Here is a 27933-nt window from a genome sequence, read left to right as displayed (position 1 = left end):
CGGAAGGTCCACTTTAGGGTGGACCTCCGCTTTAAGCAATTTTTCATTAGTTTGAGGATGGTAGAGGAATGTGATTTTAGTCTTAGATCGATAACCTTTAATGCCTAATGCCATTGTTTTCCCCGCTTTGTTCCCTGTTGCATAAGTGATAGCTCTGAATTTTTTATAGGATTTCTCATGTGTCTCTAGAAGTAGGGTTCTTAATTCATTACGTAACTAGAAAATTTGTGTTTTAATGAAAGGAGAAGGATCATTTTTATTGTGTTCCTCAGCTTTTACTATCTCCTTAGTAAGTTCATCCATTCTCTGAGTTCTCTTTCTTTTAGCTTTAGAACCTAATTGCATAAACACCCCTCTCATAACAGCTTTATGAGCATTCCATAATATCATTGGGTCAGATATAGATGTCAAATTAATTGTAAAGAATTCAGTAAGATGTTGTTTGAGTGTTGTGGAGTAATTTTCATTTTGAAGAATATAGTTATGAGCTCTCCATATATATGAATTTGGTTGGTATGATGTGGTTGTTATAGACATGCTGATGGGAACGTGATCCGACCACATGGCCGTATGTATATGGGAGGATGAAATCTTGTCAAGCAGCCATTTATCTGTCAAGAATAAGTCAATTCTGGAGTAGGTATTGTGCCGTGGTGACAAATATGTGTAATCCCTTTCATTAGCATGCCCACATCTCCACACATCAAATAAGTAGTTCGAAGTTATGAACTTATCAAGGGGAGAAGCATAGCGTTTGGACTTAGCAGAAGAATCCATATAATTTTTTGGAATCAAATTGAAATCTCCACATATCAGGAGATGTCATTTTTGAACTTTCTTCGCCTCCTCTATAGTTTTTTTATGAAATGCATTTGCCTCATATTCGGAGCATAAATAGATACAAGGGTGTATTGAATATTGTTAATTGTACAAATAAAAAAAAAATAGCGACCTTCAGGGTCAGTGATACAATTATCTAATTGAAATGTAATAGTATCTCTAATAGCTATTAACACCCCTCTTTGTTTTTTGGAGAATTTTGTTTGAAAAATATGAGGAAAATGTTTATTTTGACATTTGGGAGATGCATCTTTGGCAAAATGTGTCTCTTGAACACATAATATATCACAATTAAAGGATAAGGCAGACCTCCACATAGAGATTCGTTTCACTGGGTGATACAGCCCCTTGCATTTATGGACAATATTTTGAAAGACATATTAATATATATCAAAATTAGATGTTACTATAATTCTATATATTCCTAAAAGAATATTCTCTAGTTTCTATAACGCTTAAACTAAAGATCTAAGTATTTGTTATATGATCAGTTCACAGTTACTATTAAATCATGCACACAACAATGTAGATTTTTTTTTTTAAACCTATGAAAAAACGAGTTATTACTCTATTAGTAGTTATTTGGCAATATATATTGCAAGAGGAAAAAAAAAAAAGGGAGAGAAGAAAAAAATATTTTCCAAGAGTCAGCAGTAATCCACTAAAAGGAATGCTGACCAAGATAGGGGGTGAAGTTCAAGTAGTAAGGTATTGAGCATCAAACCAGACCGTATATATGTCAGTAAAGCATATGAGTTAACAGGTAGGAGTAGTTCATTTGTATTCAATTCTATTTTGTTCAAGTTTTTGTCCAAAGTGGAACAAATTTGTTTTTTCCTTCAAGGCAGGGGTGTTATGTGGAAGATCAACTATAATACCCCATGTTTGGAGTAATTGCATGCCATCTTCAATGGTAGAGATGACAAAATGTTTCCCATTGTAAGTGGTCAAGATAGTGGCTGGATGTCTCCATTTGTATGTGATCTTATGATTAGATAATGCCTTTGTTACAGTTTGAGCTGTCTTCTCATTTGTAGTGTAAATTGCGAGAGATCGGCGAATAATTGTATATCTGAGTATGGTGGTGAGAGAGTAGTTAGCTCCCTCACTTTGGAGAGAATTTGCTCTTTAGCTTGATAGAAATGGATTCGCAGAACAACATCTCTGGGAATTGATTCTTCTAGATGTTTTGGTTTGGGAATTCTATGAATACGGTTGCTTGTAAGTTCAATTGGCGATAATTCTGGCAATAATGTAGAAAATAGTGTATTTGCATAGTTACATAAGTCCATAGGTAGAACTGACTCTGGTATTCCTCTCATTTTAATGCTGTTTCGACGTGAGCAGTCCTCGAGATCTGACAATTTCATCTTGACCCACATGGAATCATCTTTTTGTTCTGTACATGCATCCACTAGCTCATTCACTGTTTCCGTGCATTCCTCCATTTTGTTTTCAACGTATTGCAGTCTACCATCCATATGTTTCATATCAAGAGAGAATTTATGAATCATGGAGGATAGATTAGATACAATAGATGATTGTAATGACCAGGGCCGCTGATAGGCCAGTACAACTGGCCCTGCTGTACCGGGCCTGACCAGCAGGGGGGGCCCGGGCAACCTGAACTGCAAAGTCAATTTTTAATGAAAAAAAAAATATTCTCCTCCACCGATCACCGTCCGCACCCCCCGCCATCAACACAGTGCTGACTCTGCTCACCGCTACATGGAGAGATAGCGGGTTGTTTACTGATTGATCGGAGCTCACTGATAGCTCCGGATCACAGCCAGGGACAGCTGCTCAGAGCCAGCGCTGACACTTCCATCCTCCCCTCACAAGCAGGAAAGGAGAGAGAGCTGCTAATGCTGCTGCTCCTCCTCCTTCCGCCCACTTCTCCTGTCTGCCCCGCTGACCCATCAGGGGATGGAGCCAGTGTCGGACCAAGTCCCGAACTTCCGGCACTGCGCTCCACTCAAGGAGGATTCTTAGCTAGGCCAGTCTGTTCCTCCGCTCGGTGCCTCTCTCCCCGCTCCACCTCTCAGCTCCGCCCCCCCATCTTCGGCTCTCACGGTACCTTATTCATGCCGGTAAGGCAATACAAACGATGTGGATCTTAAAGAGGGCAAGGAGTGCTGCTATAAGGGGGGTCTCTAGGGGGGGTACACTGATGTAATGGGTATCTTTCTTTCCTTCCACTCCCCCTGTACCACTTATCCTCCCTCTGTGCTGTGTCCTCCAGCTCCCTCCTTTAACTTACTCTTTTGTCCTGTGCCCACTTACCTGTGCTGTGCCCTCCTCCGCCCTGTACTGTGCCCACTTACCCTCCCCCTGTGCTGTGCCCTCCTGCCCCCTGTACTGTGCCCACTTACCCTCCCCCTGTGCTGTGCCCTCCTGACCTCTGTACTGTGCCCACTTATCCTCCCCATATTCTGTGCCCTCCTGCTCCCCTGGTACTGTACCCTCCTGCCCCCTGTATTGTCCACTTACCCTCCCCCTGTACTGTACCCTCCTACCCCCTGTACTGTGCCCACTTACCCTCCCCCTATGCTGTGCCCTCCTGCCCCCTGTACTGTGCCCACTTACCCTCCCCTCTGTGCTGCGCCTTCCTGCTCCCCCTGTACTGCCCCATCCTGCCCCTGTACTGTGCCCACTTACCCTCCCCTTGTGCTGTGCCCTACTACCCCCTGTACTGTGCCCACTTACCCTCCCTCCTGTGCTGTACCTTCCTGCTCCCCCTGTTCTGTACCCTCCTGCCCCCTGTACTGTTCCCACTTACCTCCCCTGTTCTGTGCCTTCCTGCTCTCCCTGTACTGTACCCTCCTGCCCCCTGTACTATGTCCACTTACCTTCCACTGTACTGTGCCCACTTACTCTCCCCCTGTGCTGTGCCCTCCTGCTCCCTCCTTTACTATACCCTCCTGCCCCCTGTACTGTGCCCACTTACCCTCCCCCTGTGCCGTGCCCTCCTGCTCCCCCTGTACTGTTCCCTCCTGCCCCCGTACTCTGTCCACTCCCCCCCCCCTGTTCTGTGCCTTCCTGCTCCCCCTGTACTGTACCCTCCTTCCCCCTGTACTATGCCCACTTACCTTCCACTGTACTGTGCCCACTTACCCTCCCCCTGTGCTGTGCCCTCATGCTCCCTCCTTTACTATACCCTCTTGCCCCCTGTACTGTGCCCACTTGCCCTCCCTGTGCTGTACACTCCTGCCCCCTGTACTGTGCCTGCTTACCCTTCCCCTGTGCTGTGTCCTGCTCCCCCCTGTACTGTGTCCAATTACCCTCCTTATACAGTTATTTATCACTTGAATTATTTTTCCCATTGTGGGTGTGAGTGGGGCCTCATGCCTAAGTTTTGCCTAAGGCCCCACAAAGCCTAGAGCCGCCTCTGCCCTGCCAATACACCTGAAAACTATCTACAGTAAACTATCTTTGTTGTTTTTTTCAACCTTTGTCATTTGTTTAATATCCCTAATTCAATTTCAAAATACCATTTTATTTATTCATTAATGGTTTGTATTACATATAGATATTAACGAGGTCTGTTCTCATCTGAAAACAGTATTTCTTTTGGATAATCAAACCTATAACTGGCTGGAGAAAAACAAATATTACTTGTAGACAAACCTACACTTTGTTTCAAGGCGGGGTCTGGGGAGGGGCAATGGGTGGGGCCAGGGGTGGGGCTGAAGGAGGGACCAGGGGCGGGGCCAGGGTGGAGCTGAAGGGGGCCCCATCAAGTAGGCTGTACGGGGCCCCATGATTTCTATCAGCGGCCCTGGTAATGACACAAGCATTTCTTTCATTGTGGTATCTAGTACTAGCTGACCTGATGTTGGGAAAGCAGCTATAGATGTCTGTAATGAGGACATAGCATTATTACTATGCAGAGCTGTGTTCACAGTATATGCTGCCTGACAAGATGAATCCACCTTCATCCGCGATTTTGCGGGTCCCTGGGATGTTGGGGATAGATGAGAGGAGCCATTAGAATATGAGGATGATAATTCCTCATCCATTTCAGGTGCATGGCTATCAGAAAGGTTTGTGTGAGTTTTATTATTTTTCCTCACAGCTCCGGCGGCGCCATCTTGGATTTTTATCAGCACACCGCTCTGTTTAAATGTAAATTATGACAGCTTTTTTGGTCCCCTTTCTTGTCCTCTTTTGCGAGACATTATTGCCCCTACTGTCCCAGGAGTACTGCAAAGTATTTAGGTATGTTTTTAGAGGAGAATATCTGCCTGTTTTTTGCTGTTAAATGGCCGGCTATGGAGAGCTCTAGGCTTAAGCTGCCATCTTCTTCTGCACGCAAGCCACGCCCCCTAAAAAAGATTAATCTTGATATGTGGGCAAGGCTTAACCAGCGTAGCCACAGGTTTCACTGTGTTGGCAGGGAGATCAATGTCCTGGGGGCCACACATTTATATTTTTATATATATATATATATATATATATAGTGCCTTGTGAAAGTATTCGGCCCCCTTGAACTTTTCAACCTTTTGCCACATTTCAGGCTTCAAACATAAAGATATAACATTTTTATTTTTTGTGAAGAATCACCAACAAGCGGGACACAATTGTGAAGTGGAACAAAATCTCTTGGATATTTTAAACTTTTTAAGCAAATAAAAAACTGAAAAGTGGTGCGTGCAAAATTATTCGGCCCCTTTACTTTCAGTACAGCAAACTCACTCCAGAAGTTCAGCGAGGATCTCTGAATGATCCAATGTTGTCCTAAATGACTGATGGTAATAAATAGAATCCACCTGTGTGTAATCAAGTCTCTGTATAAATGCACCTGCTCTGTGATAGTCCCAGGGTTCTGTTGAAAGCGCAGAGAGCATCATGAAGACCAAGGAACACACCAGGCAGGTCCGTAATACTGTTGTGGAGAAGTTTAAAGCCGGATTTGGATACAAAAAGATTTGCCAAGCTTTAAACATCCCAAGGAGCACTGTGCAAGCGATCATTTTGAAATGGAAGGAGTATCAGACCACTGCAAATCTACCAAGACCTGGCCGCCCCTCTAAACTTTCATCTCAGACAAGGAGAAGACTGATCAGAGATGCAGCCAAGAGGCCCATGATCACTCTGGATGAACTGCAGAGAACTACAGCTGAGGTGGGAGAGTCTGTCCATAGGACAACAATCAGTCGTACACTGCACAAATCTGGCCTTTATGGAAGAGTGGCAAGAAGAAAGCCATTTCTCAAAGATTTCCATAAAAAGTCTTGTCTAAAGCCACAAGCCACCTGGGAGACACACCAAACATGTGGAAGAAGGTGCTCTGGTCAGATGAAACCAAAATCAAACTTTTTGCCCACAATGCAAAACGATATGTTTGGCATAAAAGCAACACAGCTCATCACCCTCAACACACCATCCCCACTGTCAAACATGGTGGTGGCAGCATCATGGTTTGGGCCTGCTTTTCTTCAGCAGGGACAGGGAAGATGGTTAAAATTGAGGGGAAGATGGATGCAGCCAAATACAGGACCATTCTGGATGAAAACCTGTTGGAGTCTGCAAAAGACCTGAAACTGGGACGGAGATTTATCTTCCAACAAGACAATGATCCCAAACATACAGCAAAATCTACAAAGGAATGGTTCACAAATAAACGTATCCAGGTGTTAGAATGGCCAAGTCAAAGTCCTGAATCCAATCAAGAATCTGTGGAAAGAGCTGAAAACTGCTGTTCACAAACGCTCTCCATCCAACCTCACTGAGCTCGAGCCGCTTTGCAAGGAAGAATGGGCAAGAATTTCAGTCTCTCGATGTGCAAAACTGATAGAGACATACCCCAAGCGACTTGCAGCTGTAATCGCAGCAAAAGGTGGCTCTACAAAGTATTAACGCAAGGGGGCTGAATAATTTTGCACGCCAACATCAAAGGACTCCTCCTCCTTTCCCTTCCTTAGACGGAGGCACTTGAGGAAGAAGGGAGGAGTACGGTGACGTCGATGTCCGTGACATCACTGGATCTCTGACGGAACTCCCTGAAGACCCGAAAGCCGGCGGAGAAGTGAGTACCGAGTACGGATCAAAGGAATTTTGATCGATCAAAAAAGTAATCGATTAATCAAGGAATTCATCTTTAATTTCCACAGCCCTATATATATATATATATATATATATATATATATATATATATATATATATATATATATATATACACACTTATATACATATACACACACACGTGTTTGAGCTTCTATAGGCTGTGCACACCCATGGGTGTAGCACTACCCTTGTAGGAGCTGCTGGTTAAGATGGGTCCTCTGCTCTTTGCCTCAACCTACATAAGAACATCAGACCTTCTGGCACACTAGGTTGAGTGTACAAAGCATGCAATACCATAGGTATGAATGAAAGTAATATCTGGCAACTAGTAATATTACAATGTCCAAGAAAGCAAGCACTGAACCAATTAGTAAAGGTAAACTTAATATATTGCCACCCAATATGGTAAGTAAAGAGGCAACCATGAAAATGGATTAAAAAGGGCAACAACACAATTCAGCATATAGAGTGATTAATAATAAGGACTGAGCATAAGTTGACACTTGCCACCCAGATCAGCATAAACAGTAGCAAGGTCACCTAAAGTGCTGCAGTGGGCAGTAATAAAGCTTGATTTACTTAATATAAGAGACTAAACTGCCAAAGTGCATTAATGGCAACTATGTTAGGCCTAGACCGACTGGATGTGCACTGTCCATAAAAATGAAAGAAAGAGGAGAAGGCTCAAAAGGGACTTTTGATGGAGGGGGTAGTCCTTTATGTTGCTCTTCTGCATGCTATTGTTGGGGCCCTTTAACCAGTTGCCAACCAGCCGCTGTCATTCTACTGCAGCAGGTCGAAATGATCCCGAAAACCATCATAGCTATACGTCAGTCCCTTTAATGGGGATAGGAGGCACGCATGCCCGCTGCACAGTGGGGGTGCCGATGCTTGTGATCGGCAGTCGTGATGGCCACAGGCCATGAGTGATCGTGGGCACGAGAGACAAAAAGGGACGTGTGTGTGTGTAAACACACACATCCCAGTTCTGTGAGGAGAGGAGAGAGAGATCGTGACTTCCTACAAGCTGGGAACCACGATCTGTCATCTCCTACAGTAAGTCCCCTCCCCCACAGTTAGAACACACACATAGTGAATATAGTTAACCCTTTCATTGCCCCATAGTATTAACCCCTTCCCTGCCAGTGACATTTATACAGAATCAGTGCATTTTTATAGTACTGATCGCTGTATAATTGTCAAAAATGTGTCAAAAGTGTCCGATGTGTCCTCCCATATTGTCGCAGTATCGATAAAAATCACAGATCGCCGCCATTACTAGTAAAAAAATAATAATAAAGATGCCATAAATCTATCCTCTATTTTGTATACGCTATAACTTTTGCGCAAACCAATCAATATATGCTTTTTGCGATTTTTATTACCAAAAATATGTAGAAGAATACATATCGGCCTAAATTGAGGACAAAATTAGCTTTTTTAACAAAAAATTGGGGCTATTTATTACAGCAAAAGGTACAAAATATTGTGTTTTTTTTTTCAAAATTGTCGCTCTTTTTTATTTATAGCACAAAAAATAAAAAGAGCAGAGATGATCAAATACCACTGAAAGAAATCTCTATTTGTGGGAAAAAAAGGAGATCAATTTTGTTTGGGTAAAGCGTTGCACGGCCGTGCAATTGTCAGTTAAATTTGACCCAGTGCCGTCTCTCAAAAAATGGCCTGGTCATTGAGCAGCCAATTCTTCCGGGGCATAAGTGGTTAAGAAACAGTGATGCACTTAACGACAGTTTTAGTAAACAAGCATGCAGTATAGTTGCAGTAAAGATTTCTTCGTTTTTCAGGTCAGTCATCATGATTGAAATTTTTTTATGTAGAATAAATTCGGAACTTGGGAAAAATTTGAATTAGTTATGTTCCATTCGTTTAGATGCGGTATTCGTAAATTCTTAAATTCTAAAAGAATTCAGAAGTTCAAAGTTTGGAAAGTTTGGGAAATTCAGAAATTCAGAAGTTCGAAAATTCGGAAGTCTGTAAATTAAAAAATCTGTAAATTAGAAAATCCAAAATAATAACCAATAATAACTATTAAATTAAAGGTATTGGAATTTCCTTTTGAATTTGGCTGTTTATGAACGCAACGAATACGAATTTATCCAAAGTTACGAATTATTTGAAATAACAAATGCCACATCTAAATGAATAGAAATTAATAATAATAATAAATAATAATAAAACGTTTTTATTATTATTATTATTTATTATTATTATTAATTCATTACGCTCCATTCGTTTAGATGCAGCATTTGTTATTTTGGATAATTTGTATCTTCGGATAAATTTGTATTCGTTGCATTCACTAACAGCCAAATTTGAAAGAAAATTCCAATACCTACAATTTAATGGTTATTAATATTCGTTAGTAAGTTGTTTCAGATTTTCAGGTTTTTGAATTTTCGGATTTTAGTGCGGTATGGGTTGGATGCACGTCCATTGAGATCTGTAGTCCAAGCAGTCTATGGGTCCAATTATGTGGCTGCCATCCCAAACTGCAGAGCCCAGGATTCTCAGTACTTTGCATAGAAGTCAATAGGTTGGCTTGGCTTTAGCTCTTTCTCTGATGGCCAGAGTACAATGGCGCAGCATAACATCAGTATCTTGGTAGAATGTGAAAGTAAACTGATTGTAAAGGGGAAATGTCTGCTTTTCAATGTTTCTATAGTCCAGCGCCTGGCTGCAACAGTATACCCAGGAACTGGAAGGATTCAACGCACATGGATACTTGAGTGTTGTTTATATTGCAGAAATTGAATGATCACAAAAATAAGGCTTATACATATTTGGGCAGAAATCAGATATCTGGCTGCAGGTGGGAGACAGTTCCAGGAAGCTGGCAAAAGAGACAAAAAGAGAGAAATCTACTCTTTCCCCCCTTGACAGGTGCCTCATCCTGTCACTGTTCCTAACCTGCATTCAACATCTAATAAGAGATGCTGACCTCCCCATCGTGGCTGCCGGTGCCCGTAATAGGGTATAAATTATTCCTCAATGGTCTCCTGCCAGCCTAAAGAAATGGCACATTGCTATCTTCAGGTCAAGGGTTATACTGCCATTACAGCTTACATTCTAAAAGGGAGGATCAAGTGATACATAGGGTAATAACTGTGGGGGGTCAGATAATGAAGACAACAAAAGCACAGTTGTTAGGTGGGGGCAGGATAGGCTTCTCTGAAGAGAAGTTTTTTTTAGGGATTGCCTAAAAGTGGACAGAGTGGGAGATAGTCTGACAGACTGGGGTAGGGAGTGCCATTGGATGGAAAAGGCTCAGAACAAGTCCTGGGGGTGTGCATGAGAGGTGGTGACATAGGAGCTAGAGAGCAGGTGGTCTTGGGAGTAATGAAGGGAACATATTGATTGGCCTTTTGAGACTAGGTTAGTGATGTAGCTGGGGGCTGAGTTGTGGGTGGCTTTGTGAGTTTCTGTTAGTATTTTGAATTTAATTTGTTGGGTGAGCCGAAGGAGCAGTGGAGGGATTGGCAGAGAGGGGTAGTAGACACTGAACAGTTGGTAAGGTGGATGAGTCTGGTAGCAGCATTCATAATGGACTGAAAATTAGAGTTCAGGATTACACCTAGCACCCTGGCATGCGGGGATGGGTTGATAGTTGTACCACTGATCTTAGCAGAGAAATCAGGAGAAGGGGCAGGTGGGGGAGGAAATATGAGCTCGGTTTTGGATAGTTTGAGTTCAAGGAAGTGGTATGACATCCATACCGATATGTCTGTTAGTAAATTAGTGTTGCTTGAGGAGACTAATGGAGTGAGCTGAGTGGTAGAGAGATAGATGTGGGTGTCATCGGTGTAGAAATAATATTAAAAGCCATGGGATGCTATCAGCTGACCCAAGGGGGTGTAGCTCGAGAATAGGAGTGGTCTAAGGAAAGATCCTTTGGGAACCCTGACAGAAAAAAGAAGAGGTGAAGGGGGAAGTAGATTTGTAAGTGATGCTAAAGTTGTGGTGGAGTAGATAGGATGAGAACCAGGGAACAGTACAGTCACAACAACCAAAGGAGTTGAGTTGTTTGAGGTGGTGGTGGAGAAAGTAGAGTTAAAAGTAGAGAAGAGATGATGAGGGCTGGATGACAGAGTATTAATGAGAGTGACAAAGTAGGCTTGTTTGGCAGCATGGAGGGAGGAATTGTATTTTAAGAAGGCAGATTTATATAGGGTGAATGCCTGCTGGGATTTGGTTTTACAGTGTTGTCAGTCTGCCAACATTGTAATGGTGAGGCCTGAGGCTTCGTGTAGTGAGAGGAGCATGTGAGTACAGTGTGGATGAGAGTGAACTGTTGTATACAGAAGTGGCCGGGTCAGGGCAGGACAGGGGGTGATTTTGTCATAGAGGTGGTCAATTGCAGAGTAGAAAAGAGAAGGATTAAAGTGGCGAAGGTTTCTACGGGTAATTGTTACTTGGAGGGATAGGTGGTTGAAGACAAGGGCACTATGATGAGGTTCTGATCAGAGCGAGGAAAGGGGGTGCTGTTGAGGTTGTGAAGTGAGGTTGTAGGTCCATGTCTTCCCCTCCAACCGCCGACATGTAGTTCCGGAGTGACTTCCGGGTATTGCGGCTCCGGCGCTGTGATTAGCCGGAGCCGCGATGATGTCACTACGCGAACGCACGCAGGAACGGCACAGTACAACTGAAGCAACGGCATATAGCGCCATTGTTTCAGTTGTCTTAAGTGCGCATGTGCCACATGACGTCGGGTCATGCAAATACAGAGATATCTCCTAAACCGTGCAGGTTTAGGATATATCCTTGTTAGCTACAGGTAAGCTACAGGTAAGCCTTAACCACTTCAGCCTCGGAAAAGAATTTACCCCCTTCCTGACCAGAGCACTTTTTGCGATTCGGCACTGCATCGCTTTAACTGACAATTGCGCAGTCGTGCGACGTTGGACCCAAACAAAATTGACGTCCTTTTTTTCCCTTAAATAGAGCTTTCTTTTGGTGGTATTTGATCACCCCTGCATTTTTTTTTTTTTGCGCTACAAACAAAAAAGAGCGACAATTTTGAAAAAAACACATTATTTTTTACTTTTTGCTATAATAAATATCAATATATATATAATGCAGTGCTATTTCACAAATGTCATAAATATATAACACAAGAGTGTGCATAGAACAAACAAAAAAGAGTGTGTTTAGTTACAAAACATCACACTGATAAAAATATGCAATATTGAAAAAACAATGGCTCAAAGCAGAGAGGGGCACCTGCAAACCCCTACCTTAAGCACCCATACTGTGCATCAAAAATGGATAGTGAAAAACAATAATATTGTGAAAACCTCAAATATATATCTAAATGGTGATATTGTGTCAGCAAAAAAGGTGTGTCTGACCCACAATTGCCATAGACTTCTCTAATGCAGGTGTGAGATAAACTCAATCCCATATGAAAAGTGAAGTCCTAATATAAAGTGCTGCCTCTTCAGAGTGCTGATCCACCAAAAAAAGTATATTCGTCCATACGTCATACATGGCGATCCATCAACAAATGATATTTAGATAAGGTACGCTTACCCCAAGGGATGGACACACACACGGTGTAGTGGTGGGTCAAATGAGCATTGGGATCATCTCATCCTCAGAAACGCTGACAAGACGGACACGATATATATATATTTCTATTTTCAGTTACACAAATCCACTAAGATTGTTGATGCTGGCTGTTGTTATCACTTTATTCGATTAGTAGTGCAACTTTTTTTACTTAAGTTATAATAAATATCCCACAAAAATATAGGAAAAAAATAAAATTTTCCTCAGTTTAGGCCGATACGTATTCTTCTACATATTTTTGGTAAAAAAAATTGCAATAAACGATTATTGATTGGTTTGCACAAAAGTTATATCATTTACAAAATAGGGGATAGTTTTATGGCATTTTTATTAATGTAGCACTAACCCCCAAAGGAGCTGCTGGTTATTTTTTTGGCTTACCGTTAACTTCTTGTGACACGTCTAGGGGATGTCCCGTGGTAGATGACCCAGTAACTTGAGACTGACAATAGATCCACTTGAATGGTTTTTATTTGCAAAAACTCAAACCATTGAACAGTCTTTCAACTTGGGATCAGAGGGTTGGAAAAGGTAGTTCAGGTACTCTCAATGTCAAAGTCCAGAAAACATTAAAGAACTTGCTCACTTTGACTGCATCCAGAGAATAGCCATTCGCAGCTGGATGAACATTTAGGTTGGACAGTCCCTCTCTCACAAGGCCTAGCAGCCAACAAGGTGCTTACTCAGGGACAAAGTCTTTGTCACAGACGTTGTTGCAGAACACGTAGGGAAACTAAGCTGTAGAACACTTGTAGGATACCTGGATCTTTCGGCCTGCTTGGCGATATCCACAAGACCAGATTCTTTCGGGAACTTCAGCCTTTCCAGGCTCTTGTTAAGAAAACCAACCCGTACATGGTGTTCTTCTAAAGAGTCCTCCCCTGGAATGCTTGAAGTACAATGGGTCTCTCCCGAACCGGAGATGGCACCCAACCGCGTCAGAATCCTTCTTTAGTTTCCTTGTCTCGGGCTAGCCAGCCCCGAGACATCAAAGTCGGGTGGATCCGCACCCCAGGCCATAGCCTTCCTGGGGGCTGGTCAGGAGGACCAGGACCAAGTAGTGAGCACATCATACTGGACCGGAACCCCAAACCACGTGACATCCGTATCTTAAATACCCTCTCCCAGAGGGCACAGCAAGAGGGCCACTCCCACTGACCTGGCTCCGAAAAAGAGTAACTTAAGCGCCTGACCAGATAATAGTTCCACGCCTGCCACAAGAGACAGTGCCCCCTGTGGCCAGGCTGAACATCTCACAACCCAGTCAGACTAACACAGAAGTCAAATTTTGAAAAATAGACCTAAACCAAACTGTACCTTGGCTAAAGTTTTAACTTTGAAAAACACATAGCGCATGCTCTTCAGGAGCCCGCTGCTACATTAATATATATATATATTTTTTTAAATGGTGGCGATCAGCAATTTTTATTGTGACTGTGACATTATGGCAGACACATCGGACATTTTTGACACATTTTTGGGACCATTGTCATTTATACAGCAATCAGTGCTATACAAATGCACTGATTCCTGTGTAAATGACACTGGCAGTGAAGGGGTTAACCACTAGGTGGCAGTGTAGGGTTTAAGCGTGTTGCTAACTGTGGGGGGCATGGCTATGTTTTACAGATCACTGATCTCTGCTGCAATCACAGGGACAGAGATTAGTGTCACTTGTTGCTTGGCAGAACAAGGAAATGCTATTTACAACGGCATCTCCCCGTTCTTCCTCTCTGTCAGGTGATCACGGGTATCCCCACTGCAATCGAGTCCGCGGGATCCGCGACCGGACTCACGGAGCTACAGGTATGTCATTTTGCTTGTACGTGCCCTTCTGCCAACGTATATCGGCGTGAGGTGGTCGGAAAGTGGTTAATATAGGCTTACCTGTAACATAAAGTTGTAAACAAGGGTTTACAACCACTTTAAAGGCTTTTAAATATGTATGTAGTTTGTCGCCGCTGCACGTTTGTACGCAATTTTAAAGCATGCCGTGTTTGGTATCCATGTACTCAGCATATGATCATCTTTTATATTTTACCAAACATTTGGGCAATATAGTGTGTTTTTGTCCATTAAATTTCAAAAAAGTGTTTGAAAATTGCTTTTGAAAAATTGCTGCGCACATACTGTATGAAAACAAAAATGCAACACCCACCAATTTAATTTTAGGGTCTTTGCTTTAAAAAAATATATAATTTGGGGGTTCAAAGTAATTTTCTAGCAAACCAAAAATATTTTTTCATGTAAACAAAAAGTGTCAGAAAGGTCTTTGACGAGCGAGCGCCCCCCCCCCCCCCCTGAGCCGTACCAGGCCGCGTGCCCTCAACATGGAGGGGAGCCTTGTCCCCATGTTGATGAGGACAAGGGCCTCTTCCCGACAACCCTGGCCATTGGTTGCCAGGGTCTGCGGCGGGGGGCTTATCCTGGATAAGCCAGGGGGGGTGCTATCTTGGCATTTTATGGATTTCAAAACTGTGATAGGTAGTGAGGAGTGAAATCACCATTTTACGGTCATAGAAATGCTGAAAGCGGTGATTGGATTTTGGGGTCCTGTACACAGCTAGGCTTCCAAAAAGTCTCACATATGTGGTATCCCCATACTCAGAAGAAGCAGCAGAATGTATTTTTGGGTGTAAATCCACATATAACTATGGCATGTGTGAGCAATATATCATTTAGTGACAACTTTGTGTAAATTATCTTTTTTTTGGCATTTTTCAATCACTTGTGACAAAAAAATTAAATAAATATTCAATGAGTTCAACATGGGGGGGGGGGGGGATTACTGCCCTGTCAAGAAATGAGATAGGCAGTCAAACTAAAAGCTGCGTAAATTTCTGAAAATGTACCCTAGTTTGTAGACGCTATAACTTTTGCGTAAACCAATACATTTACGCTTATTGACATTTTTTTTACCAAAAACATGTGGCTGAATACATTTTGGCCTAAATGTATGACTAAAATTGAGTTTATTGGATTTTTTTTTATAACAAAAATTAGAAAATATTATTTTTTTTCAACATTTTTGGACTTTTTCCATTTATTTTGCAAAAAAATAAAAATCGCAGAGGCGATCAAATACCATCAAAGAAAGCTCTATTTTTAGGAAAAAAAGACGCAAATTTAATATGGGTACAGCATTGCATAACCATGCAATTACCAGTTAAAGCAGCGCAGTGCCAAATTATGCTCTGGTCATTAAGGGGGCAAATCCTTCCAGGGCTGAAGTTGTTAATTAAACAAGCTGAAGGTAGAAGCCGATTAGCTATCATGTACAGCTGCACCAGATTTTGTACTCTCAAGTTTTAGTAAATCAACCCCAAAATCTTCCTAGAAAATTGGAAAAGTATTACAGCAGAAGATAGTGGTCAAGGGGTTTGAATTGCATTGCACCATCAGGGGACAAGAAAAGTATCCTTGTGAAAAATGTACTCCCGAACAAAACAGTGTAGCAGAAAGGAAAAATTGCACTATTACACATATAGACAGGTGCATGCGGTCTGATGCCAACCTACCTAACAAGTACTGAGGAGAATCAGTCATGACTACAACATACCTACAGAACAGCCTACCATTAAAAGCCATTGAAAGCACCCGTTTCCAAATGTAGCATGGATCAAAGCCTAGTGTAGGGCACATTTAGAGTTCAGATGTAAAATATCCTTATATTTCAAGCGATCCAAGTTGGAGAACACAGCCAGAGAGGGCATTCTGGTGGGTTACAGCAAACAAAGTAAGGGATATAGAATTCTCTGCCCAAAGACTGACAAAGTGACAATAAGCTGCAGTATTTATTTCAATGAGAACCCATCATCAGAAACAATGGTCCCTGAAAGCTGTGAAGTGAATCTGCCCAGTGAACCATCAAGAGAAGCTGTAGCTGTATCAATAGATAAGTTAAAGTGGTAAATATCCCACTGGCGCATGCTGTGCTCTTAATGGACAGGATGCCGTCCATTGAGAGAGCTGTGCTGCAGTCTTGACTACATCGCATGTCACATGCCTGACCAAGGGGTTCTGCGCGGCCCCCAAAACTTTGAACTTGTCTTTGCGATGTGATCTATCTGCAATAAAAATCTTTGTTCGATAACTGAAGATTCCTGGCGTGCTGACAAATATGTACATTAACTTTGCATCTCCCGTATCCAGCTGATAATCGCTGCAGCACCCATTACTAATGATCCTTTTTTCCAGGAAGGTGTGCGATTGGAACCTAATACCCAACTGCAAAACTACACAAAGCGAGTGGACTTTTAAAGTCAAGCTAGATGCTGAAAGAAATATCCACAAATATAAGGCCAGATTAGTTGTCAAGTTATATTTGTGAAAATTTGAAGATTACAAATATACATTCCGTCGTAAAACACTCCACCATCAGAACGCTCCTTAGCATTGCAACAAGGAAGGATAAGAGAGTGAAGCACCTAGATGTCAAAACTGCTGTCCTATACAGATAACGTTGGTGGTCAGGCACCACAGCTTGCCCATGTTCTTCACCTACACCTATAACCCTTTCCCATAAGGCAAGTAGGCCTACTGGTACTGAGGGAATGTGGCCTGGTACAGTTCAGGAGGGGGGCGCTCTCTCATCCCCCCCACTTTTCCTGTGGCCTGCCAGGTTGCGTGCTCGGATAAGGGTTTGGAATGGATTTGGGGGGACCCCTACACCATTTTTTTTTAAATTTGGCACAGGGTTCCCCTTAATTTCCATATCAGACCCGGAGGGCCTGGTATGGATTTTAGAGGGTGGCCCATGCAATTTTTTAACATTTTGGTCCAGGGTTCCCCTTAATATTCATACCAGACCCAAAGGGCCTGGTAATGTACTTGGGGGGATCCCATGCTCTTCTTTTCATTACAGGCATTGTTTTTCATTTCATTCATTACAGTCGCAATCAGTTTTAAATGACAATTTTTCCTTTAGAAATGTCATTTTGCTGTGGTACTGTTCTAAACATGGGAAAAATGCACCACTTTACAAGCATACTATAGACACCCCCCCGGGTACAATATTTGCTGCAAACACCTCATATTGTTCACTGTTCGGCGAATACACTGTGTTTGAGTCAAACTTACGTTCGACTCAAACATCGGGCTCATCCCTACTCCTGACAGGAAGATCTCTGCATGGAGCAACCACAGGGGTTTGAGCAAGGATACAACCTTGTGTGTAAACAAAAGAGTGTCTATGGCCATAAGCAAAGATGTTGAATGGGAAAGTAAATTAAGTACTCACGAGATAGGGATTCTCCAAAAGCAAAGCAGATCCCTGTTCCTCTTTCAGACAGGTGGGTATACATCCTAATTTATATTGATGACATTATAACCTATTTTGTTGTAAGGGGATTACAATTAGCTGAAACAGAACTTTTTAAATTAAAGAGCTAGGGAACATCAGCCACTATCTTTTGGATCCAAATAGAGATGGAAGAAGATGGAAGTTATGTTCTCAGCCGAAGTCAGAAAATTGTTAAAATCTTGGAATAATTCTACATGCAAGATCTAGACTACCAAAAGAACATTTCAAGCAGGATTTTACTTATAACAACTTGATAAAAAATAATGTTCTTTAGCTAAGAACATACACTCCACATTAATAATTATGCTATCAAAATGAGTGTGTGCTCTAAATTGCCTCCAGCATCGCTCCTGTTCCTTCTTGCTGGAGGCTGCCATTTTTCTGAAGTCCAGAGCCCCTGAACAGCATTAAACCACAGAGCTAAGCCTATACCCATCAATTTAACAGTTTCAAAAAATAGTCACATTCCTGGAATGCCGGGATTGCTAAATGTCACATTTGCCTGTGTACTCAGCCAAACTGTCAAATGGCTGTTATCATAACTGATCACATGTGCAGACCATGGCAGTTGCAGATCAAACTCAAACAGAAGCTGTAAAGTTTAAGAGGGTTTAATTCCACTTTAAGGCTGCCAGCAGATCGGCCTCTACAAACTTGGCAGTGCCTAAAAATGCTTAAATATTGAGAGCAACTGAGCATGTGCAAAGCAGCATGAGACAGTGTATTACTGGATTTTATACAGTATAGGCACTTATTTTTAATGTTTTACATAGAGTAGCTATACCTGCATAAGAGGCCAGCCTATAGTCATCTAGCAGGACTTAATTTTATGATTAAAGTTCCACTTTAAGCAGAAAACGTGCTATTCATCAATGACACATACCACAGAGCTATTGGAAAGCTGCTATACATTGCCACTGTGACAGGACCAGACATAGAAAAGCACCCTGTTAGCATGACTGGAAAACATTAAAAAGGTTAATACAGTACCTAAAGGGAACAATTCGACTGAAGCAATGGCTACTAGCAGTTTTAAATCCTAAATTGGGTATACGGATACTCATTGGCAGGGCTAAAGTCCTGCGGGAACGCATGGAAATGGAGTTCCTGTACTTTTTCCACAACAGGAACTCAGTTCCCGTTAGCAGCCATGTCCTGCAAGACTTTGAAGTATGTCAGGTGCTACACCAGCAGCCGCCAACACAGCTCGCAATAGTAAGTGCCGCACACCAGGGGTGGACTGACCATTCAGGCATTGCCAGTAGGGGTCCCCATGATAGCTTCCGCTTCGATCTACATGTCAATCACAGCCAGCTTATGGGTAGATCAGGTCCCTGCTGCTAAGAGATTGTTTTAGTCAGACCTCTCGTGATGCGCTCCTCCCCGCCGGCCCCTCCTGATTTTCTGTCTCCTCATCCCCCCCCCCCCCCCCCAGTCTCCTGCATACTTGCTCTGTGTGTCCCGCTGAATCCCCCCTTCAGTACCATATGATGAGAGAACCCAGAGGAGGAGCACAGCTATTCTGCTCATAGGACATACAGGGAGAGTGGTGAGCTGAGGGAGGAACATCAGTTTGGGGTGGTAAGCTGAGCACAATACCTGGCAAAGTCTAATGCCAGAAGGGAAGTTTATGTGGAAATATGTGAAGGGTTGGAATAGCAGTGAGTGTGTGTTGGAGCCCTGCAGAGTTTGCAGCCCCCCCAAGCTAATATACATCTCCTAAGCAGGAACACATCACTATCTCCCCAAGCATTCTGTCCAGATAATGTGCAGTTCATGTATGACCTTTCCGTTTAACCCTGTGTTATCCAAACTCTGTTCAATGAAAAGTGTAAACTCTCCACATAAACACTCTATATACAAAATAAAATTCCCCAATAAAGATCAGAACATGATGTTCACTTTTGCATGGAAGCACAATTGAATGAATGCTGATTATTCAGAGAATTACTATATTTAAGCTTCATACACACAATACGAAAATTGGATGAAAAATACCACTTTTGAAGCGTTTGTGCATATGAGCGTCTTATTTTTTATTTTTTTTGGTGGGGGACTGGATCTTGGGTGTGAGTTCCCACACTTTTTTCCCAAGGACTTGACCCCTGCTCATTGGGCTGGAGACTGCACAGACTGCAAATCAAGGGGTTATGTCTTCCAATATGAGGAAGGAACCATAAGTTGATCTAGCCAAAATCGCATGACTGTTGCACTTTCAATTGTAGCTGATTGCATTGCAGCAGCACATGGATGTCAAGAATCAAGATGGATTTTCCAACTTTTAACGGACATTGGCATAGACATGTCAAACCCATTCCCATTTTTTAAGACAACCAGTTATGTGTAAAACAAATCAGAATAGTAAGACACAATCAGAATAGAATAGATCACTCCAAGGACCAAGCACATCAACATGAAGTATCATCTAATTAGGGACACTCAAGAGCAAGGTGTTATTGACATTCAATATTGCCCAACAGAATCAGAAAAGATGACTGCAGATGAACTCACCAAGCCATTGTTAAAGGAACCTCATAGTCTTCTTCAGAAGAACCTCAACATCAAAGCACATGCTCTTGAGGAGGAGTGCTGGAAGTGCAGCAGTATGTACAATGCACTCTGAACTATAGATGGCGTTGTAGTGATATACTGGCATCTGGGTGTTTACCGTATATACTCGAGTATAGGCCGACCCGAGTATAAGCCGAGGCCCCCAATTTACCCCCAAAAAACTGGGAAACCTATTGACTCGTGTATAAGCCGAGGGTGAGATATGCCTGTCCATCCCTGTGTGTGTGTCCATCCATCCATCCATCCATCCCTGTGTGTGTGTGTGTCCATCCATCCCTGTGTGTGTGTGTGTCCATCCATCCATCCATCCCTGTGTGTGTGTCCATCCATCCATCCATCCCTGTGTGTGTGTGTGTCCATCCATCCCTGTGTGTGTCCATCCATCCATCCATCCCTGTGTGTGTGTCCATCCATCCATCCATCCCTGTGTGTGTGTGTGTCCATCCATCCATCCATCCCTGTGTGTGTGTCCATCCATCCATCCATCCCTGTGTGTGTGTGTGTCCATCCGTGTGTGTGTGTGTGTGTGTGTGTGTGTGTGTGTGTGTGTGTGTGTGTGTGTGTGTGTGTGTGGCCTTGTGTGTCCAGCCTACCTGTGTCCCGAGCCTCCGTCCGGTCCCGAGCCTCCGTCCGGTCCCGTCCCGTCCCGAGCCTCCGTCCGGTCCCGTCCCGTCCCGAGCCTCCGTCCGGTACCATCCCGTCCCGAGACTCCGTCCGGTCCCGTCCCGAGCCGAGACTCCGTCCGGTCCCGTCCCGTCCCGAGCCGAGCCTCCGTCCGGTCCCGTCCCAGGATCACCGCTCTTCGTCGGCGCCCATTCCCCTGTTCAAATGCCGCGCCTCCCTGTCTGTGATAGGCGGAACACAATTTCCCAGCAGCCTGTGTTCCGCCTATCACGGACATCGTCTCATCCTCGTCCGTAGTACGAGGATGAGACGATGTCCGTGATAGGCGGAACACAGGCTGCTGGGAAATTCAGTGTTCCGCCTATCACAGGCGAAGGCGGAGCCGGAGGCGCGGCTTTTGAATTATAGAATGGCCGCTGTCTGTCTGCTCGACACGCTGATCGAGCAGGCAGACAGCGATGACTCGAGTATAAGCCGAGGGGGGCACTTTCAGCCTCAAAAAAGAGGCTGAAAATCTCGGCTTATACTCGAGTATATACGGTATATACTGTATGTCTCAACATTCTGCACAGAAAGAATGTTTTGTTTTCTCTCTCTGCTCTCTCCTGTAATGCTGTTCCCCTATGCAAGTAAAGTTGAATTCTACATCTCTCAAGTTCTCAGTGCCTCATCTTATCACATAACCAACAATTAATACCCTTGAAAGATTAATCCCCAATATTCTATCATGATCACTGTTGATTTCTGGATTTTTTACTTCAGTTGACAATGTACATTGAAAATTCGAACAACCATATGTGGACATTCAAAACTTCATTATAAGCAAAAATAATGAGCTGAGTTTCAGAAACTCCCACATGTCAGTCCTACTGCATCTGTTGTCAAAGCTGTCAGTCTGACATTAGAAATACTGTATGCCTACGGGAGGGGACAGCATAGAAATGTCTTCATAAGTGTGCTACCATTGCTTCAATTTTCTTATCAGCAGGGGGTGGGAGGAGAGGTGACTTAGACAGCAATTTTATGCCTATAGCTCTAAGAGTATAGTATACACTAATCAATTGAAATGTATTGGTAACACGTGTACTTCTGCTTAATAATGCAATTATCTAATCATGTGCCAGCAACACAATGCATAAATTCATGCAGATGCAGGTCAGAAATTTCATTGAGTCTAGATTCACATCTATGCGGCTGCACTTAATGCGTTTCAGGCACATTTTTAAGTGCATTTGACGTTTTTAAACCAGCATTTTTATGCATCCTGCGTTTTATGTTTTTTTTCTCTCTTTAAACGCACTGTAAAAAACACTGTATATATCTGGTTGCTAAGGAGGGGGCCAGGAAGCCGGCTGCCACAACCTTAGCAATTGATGACTTTGGGGCTTCCTGCTGAAAACAGAATGTAAAAAAAAAAAAAAAAAAAAAATGGAAAAAAAACAGTGTGGGGTTCCCCCCTAGGTCCATACCAGGCCCTTTAAGTCATACCCCTACCCATTCACCAAAAAAGCAGTGAAATGTAATAAAAACAAGAGCCGGTTTTTGACAATTCCTCTATTAATAGCTTTGTCTTCTCTGGCCATCTTTTCCTGTCGTCTTCTCTTTGCCACCGTCTCCAGCTCAAGGAGAAGATGGCGGGAAGGAGATGACAGTGGTAATAGACGAAGGGAAGGAGAAGACAGCGGGAAGAGACGATGGGAAAGAGAAGACAGCGGGAAAAAACAGCTCAAGGAGGAGACAGTCGGAAGGAGAAGATGGCGGGAAGAAGAAGACAGCAGGAAGAGATGGCGGAAAGGAGAAGACAGTGGGAATAGACGGTGGGAAGGAGAAGACAGCGAGAAGAGACAGTTCGAGGAGGAGGCGGGGGTAGTAGAAGATAACGGGAAGGGATGGCTAGAGAAGACAGAGCTATTAATAAAGGAATTGTCAAAAAAGAGCTCTTGTGTTCTACTTACATTTCACTGCTTTTTTGGCAAACGGATAGGGGTAAAATGTACCCGATACCCATTCACGTGGGGGGTCGGGATCTGTGGGTCCCCTTCTTAAAGGGGGCTTCCATATTCCGATAAGCCCTCCGCTTAGATATAGAAGGTACATCCTGTGATTACATTACCACAGAGAATACACACTATAACACTGCAGTGCCACCTGCTGGTATAGATAGGTATAATGCATATATAGTTCACAATATAGAAAGCTACTTGCTGTTGCTTCTTTCAACAAAAATTCCCTTACAAAGTGAAAACTCCCATGCAAAGTGAACACCCTATTTGCCTTTAGTAAATAAATCCCATTCACTGTTCTATTTAAATCGCTGATATATGCAATGACATACTTCCTAAGATCCAGTCTGTGCACTTGCTGACTAGGCACCATCCACAGTCAGTATAACTCTTCCAAGACACAAAAGTTGAGTCCCTTGCAATTTCACATTAGATAGGTGCAATACAGATGGTGTTATTGCAGTCTTTTGAAGTGTAAGAAGACAATTACTTTCCTAAGCCCTGTCTCTGCAATTAACGGAAACTAACAACTGAGTAGCAAAGAAGTGTAGAGACTGTCTATCTAAAGGCTGTACCAAGCAGTAAACAGGAGCGGGAATAGGGGAACATATAAAAAAATAAAAAATAAACAGACTGCTGTGGCAGCACAATCACATTTCCTTTGTTCAAATTCTGCTCTGTTCAGCATCCTGGAGAGAGGAAAGGAAGCCCAGTATAAACTCCAAGTCACTCTAGTTGGATCTTACACAGTGCTTTGGACTCCCTCCCTGTCTGCATTTAACAGCACCGAATCAATCACTAAGCACACCAGCCTGGATGCATTTGGTATTTTCTTATGGCGGTCAAATGAATTGGTGGGAGGGTAAAGGAAAGTTGAGTATGTGTTGCTGGGTAGGGGCCATGCATTGGCAAAGAACAGTTTTGCTTTACCTTAAAGCAGAGTTCCGCCGAAAAAAAAAAATTAAAAGTCAGCAGCTACAAAAAGTGTAGCTGCTGACTTTTAATAATCAGACACTCACCTGTCCCACGGTCCAGTGATGCGGGCGTACAAAGCCTCACTCCTCTCCCCCTCCTCTCCCCCTCTTCTCCAAGGCACCGGCATTCTTACTATGGGCGCCCAGCTGTGGCTTCACAGCCGGGCACGCACTGCGCATGTGTGAGTCATGCTGTGAATGGCCAGGCAATCTTCTGGGACCTGTGACGTGTCCCAGAAGTTTGCAGGGAGGGAGGGGGGAGAGGTGAACTTCCTTCCAGCGCCAGGGAGCCCCCGGGAGGAAGTGGGAGCTGGATGCCTCTAAAAAGAGGGTATTCCCTCCCCCCAAAAAAATGGCATGCCAAATGTGGCATGTCAGGGGGTCACCATCACTTAAAGTGGAAGTTCCATTTTGGATGGAAATGCACTTTAAATTGACTGTCGCTTTAAAAAAAACAAAAAACAACAACAACAAAAAAAACTGCTGGTACCTAGAGATATCTGCACACCCCAAATATACCTTTACTCTGGTAGGTTGTCTCCATTTTGCCCACGTCCCCAACTCCATGCATTCGAATTAGCCCATGACTATGATGAGCTTCCTCCTTGGCCAATAGGATTTTTTGTGAGATGGGAGTGGGTGGGTTAGTTTCATCTTTCTCTTGACTTTTTTCAATTACAGATTTAGTTTAGTTATTTATTAATTGCACACCTCTGCTCCCCGGATTTGTGCTTTATACCAGCATGCATGTACACATGTGCTAAGATGCAAAACAAGTGTGTGTCCTAGTACACTACAACAAGGTAATACAAGCTTAAAATGTAACAAATAATCTTGATTTTTGCCCACAGTACAGTAGATTGCAAGGTAGCAAGTAAGGTGGACTATCATTCAAGGTATTACCATAACACCACTTAGCAGCAGCTACAAGTTTAGAGAATATAAAATTACCTATTTGGCAAGGCCCCTTTCCACCATATGGCAATACAGTGGAACTGTTTCTCAGATAATACTTTTATTCAGTTTGCAATTTTCAACATATTAGATTTTAAAGTACATTTCATTCAGGTACACATGGTACAAGTGTTTGTTCTTTACAAACTTGCAGAAAATAAAGTTCTACTTCATATATATATATATATATATATATATATATATATATATATATATATATATATAAGTAAATAACACTTCTACTCGTTAACGGTTAAATATGTGAATAACTGGAGCTCTCGAAGAAACAAAATATTACAAGCAAAAGTGAAATCTCAGCCCTTTAAATAAATTTACCACTGAATGAAATAAGCAGACAACAAATAATTCACTCTCTACAATTAGCTATCTAGTGGAGAATCACTGCAGTCTTCACTAATGCAACTTACACTATTGCGCCCCATTGACGAGCAGGGTCCTAATCTCTAAGACCCCTTTCACACTGGGGCGTTTTTCAGGCGTTTTTCAGGCGCTTTAGCGTTAAAAAAAGCGCCTGTAAAGCGCTTGAAAGAAGCCTCATCTGCAGTCCCAATGTGAAAGCCCAAGTGCTTTAAGAACCCTTTCACAATGTCAGCGCCCGAAAAACGCTCATAAAGCGCCGCTTAAACTAGCAGCGCTTTACCAGCGTTTTTCGAGCGTTATTGGGGCGCTTTTAACCCCTGCTAGTGGCCAAATAAAGGGTTAAAAGCGCCCACAAAACGCTGCTGCCAATAGCGTTTTTCAGGCGTTTTTCAGGCGTTTTACAGGCGCTTCCCATTGATTTCAATGGGAAGGGGCGCTTTATTCACCGCTCCAAAAGCGCTGCAAAGAAGCTGCTTGCAGGACTTTTTTTGACGCCCTGCCAGCGCAGCGCCTTGGTGTGAAAGCACTCGGGCGTTTACATTGGGATTGCAGTTGCAGCTTCTTTCAGGCGTATTTTTTAACGCTGAAGCGCCTGAAAAACGCCCCAGTATGAAAGGGATCTCGGTGTGAAAGCACTCGGGCTTTTACATTGGGATTGCAGTTGCGGCTTCTTTCAGGCGTATTTTTAGACGCTAAAGCGCATGAAAAACGCCTGAAAAACGCCCCAGTGTGAAAGGGGTCTAAAAGTACATCTATACTACTGGACCTGCACCTGGACTAAGCACACACTGAAGTACAATAATACCTCGGTTTGCGAGTAACGCAGTTAACAAGCGTTTCGCCATACAAGCTATTATTTTTTTTAAATCCTAACTCGGTTTGCAAGCGTTGTCTCGCAAAATAAGCAGGATTGAAGCCTCTGCAGTGTGCAGTACCACATTTGGCCAGAGGTGCTGGGGGCGCCGCTCAGATGCCCTCAAAGCCACTTGGGAAACACTCCATTTCCGTGTGTTTCCAAGCCTCTCCAAGTATTTCCAAGTGTATCTGAGCGGCTCCAAGCGATTTTGAGTGTTTCTGAGTGTCTCCGGCACACTCCACCTCTGGTCACATGCGGTACTGCATACCATAGAAGTCACTGTGGAACTAATTATCTGAGTTTCCATTGACTTCTATGGGGAAACTCGCTTTTATATACAAGTGCTTTGGATTACAGACATTCTTCTGGAATGAATTATGCTTGTAATCCAAGGTTACACTGTACATATTTTAAGTAAGCAATTAAAGCACTTTAAAACAAGTCTTTACTCCCTTCTATAGCTATAGGCATTGTGGGGAAATTAAGATCATGTATTGTTAAGTTAGGTAAAAAAAAAATATATACCTGATTAGTAGCTTATTACTGCAAACAAACAAATGCTTTAGAGTTAAATTCCTTAAACTTACCGAGAATACATTCTGCTTGTGCCTTCGTCAGGTTCAATCCCAGAGACAAACACTGATGCTGCAGTTGCCTTTGAAATTTGCCTGTTAAACAAAAACATTACCAAGCATAGTATCAAAATGCAACTCCATGATCAGCTGTACTGTTAATGCTTACTAAGAAATATCACCACTATGCTTGTGTCACAAAATCTGCATAAAAACTGAACTTCTGACAAACAGGCTGTGATTGGACAAGAATTGGGAGATTAACGAATTAAGTGTTTTCCCTTCTTTCTCCTTCTGTTGCCATGTTCCTTGTTTGCAGATGTGCATACAGCAGAGCCTGATTGGAGGAAAGTAATGAGCATATTTCTCTCACCCTACTGTTCTAATTCTTCATTCTTCTTAAAGGGTTTAATAGCTGTTTGTGTTGAAGAGATTTTCCCTTAATTTCTGTTCCCTCCCCACATGGACAAAGGCACTAACCGCAATAAAACACCTACATAGAATAGCAGAGATGCCCGCTGAGGAGAGCAGAGGAAGTGGGAAGCAGGGGAAGTGGGTGCACTGTTTGCCGCCCTCACCAATAAAAATTACCACCAGCCGCCACTGGTTGTTTGTGTCCTAAATGTTGACATTTCCTTTCCTAGAGAAATCCAGCTACCCCCCAAAACAGAAGGGGACTCAGGAGGAACCTCCTGAGTCCCCTTCTGTTTTGGGGGGTAGCTGGATTTCTCTAGGAAAGGAAATGTCAACATTTAAGACACAAACAACCAGTGGCGGCAGGTGGTAATTTTTATTGGTGAGGGCGGCAAACAGTGCACCCACTTCCCCTGCTTCCCACTTCCTCTGCTCTCCTCAGCGGGCATCATGGCGGCTTCCGTCTTCTCCCTCCTCCTCAGAGGGAAATGGGTCTCAGACCCGCTTCCTGATTGGCCAGGAGGGAGAATCAGTGTGAAAATAGCAAATATTCATTTGCTATTGTCACACAACTGGGTGTGTTTGGTTTGCAGTGCTGTGCGCCGCGAGCCCATCCCCTTTTGAAGCCTATTAGAGTTTCTGGCTCTAATCACATACTTCAAAACCCCCCCCCCCCAATTGGAATTCATGCATCCGGGATCCTGCATGGGGCCGGACGCATAGATAAGGGGGGTGGCGCAAACAACAGTAGAAACTTGACAACAATGCAAAATGATTCCTCCATCTATAC

General features: G+C 43.1%; 1 protein-coding gene across 2 annotated transcripts in view; it reads right to left on the bottom strand.

Annotated features, from left to right (window-relative positions):
• The window catches only part of CDHR2 (cadherin related family member 2), a 225239-nt gene that overhangs the window by 27899 nt on the left and 169407 nt on the right, over positions 1-27933 (bottom strand). For both annotated transcript variants that reach the window (XM_077472404.1, XM_077472405.1), the window contains exon 25: positions 26745-26825. In XM_077472404.1, coding sequence (XP_077328530.1) covers positions 26745-26825 — 81 coding nt within the window. The remainder of the gene's footprint in view (positions 1-26744; positions 26826-27933) is intronic.

The sequence above is a fragment of the Lithobates pipiens genome, unplaced genomic scaffold, assembly GCF_037356315.1.
Source record: "Lithobates pipiens isolate NorthernLeopardFrog02 unplaced genomic scaffold, aLitPip1_a1.2 Scaffold_8, whole genome shotgun sequence".
In the NCBI taxonomy this organism is placed as follows: Eukaryota; Metazoa; Chordata; class Amphibia; order Anura; family Ranidae; genus Lithobates; species Lithobates pipiens.
The sequence above is the reverse complement of the archived record's forward strand: the minus strand, read 5'-3'. Positions and strand labels throughout refer to the sequence as shown.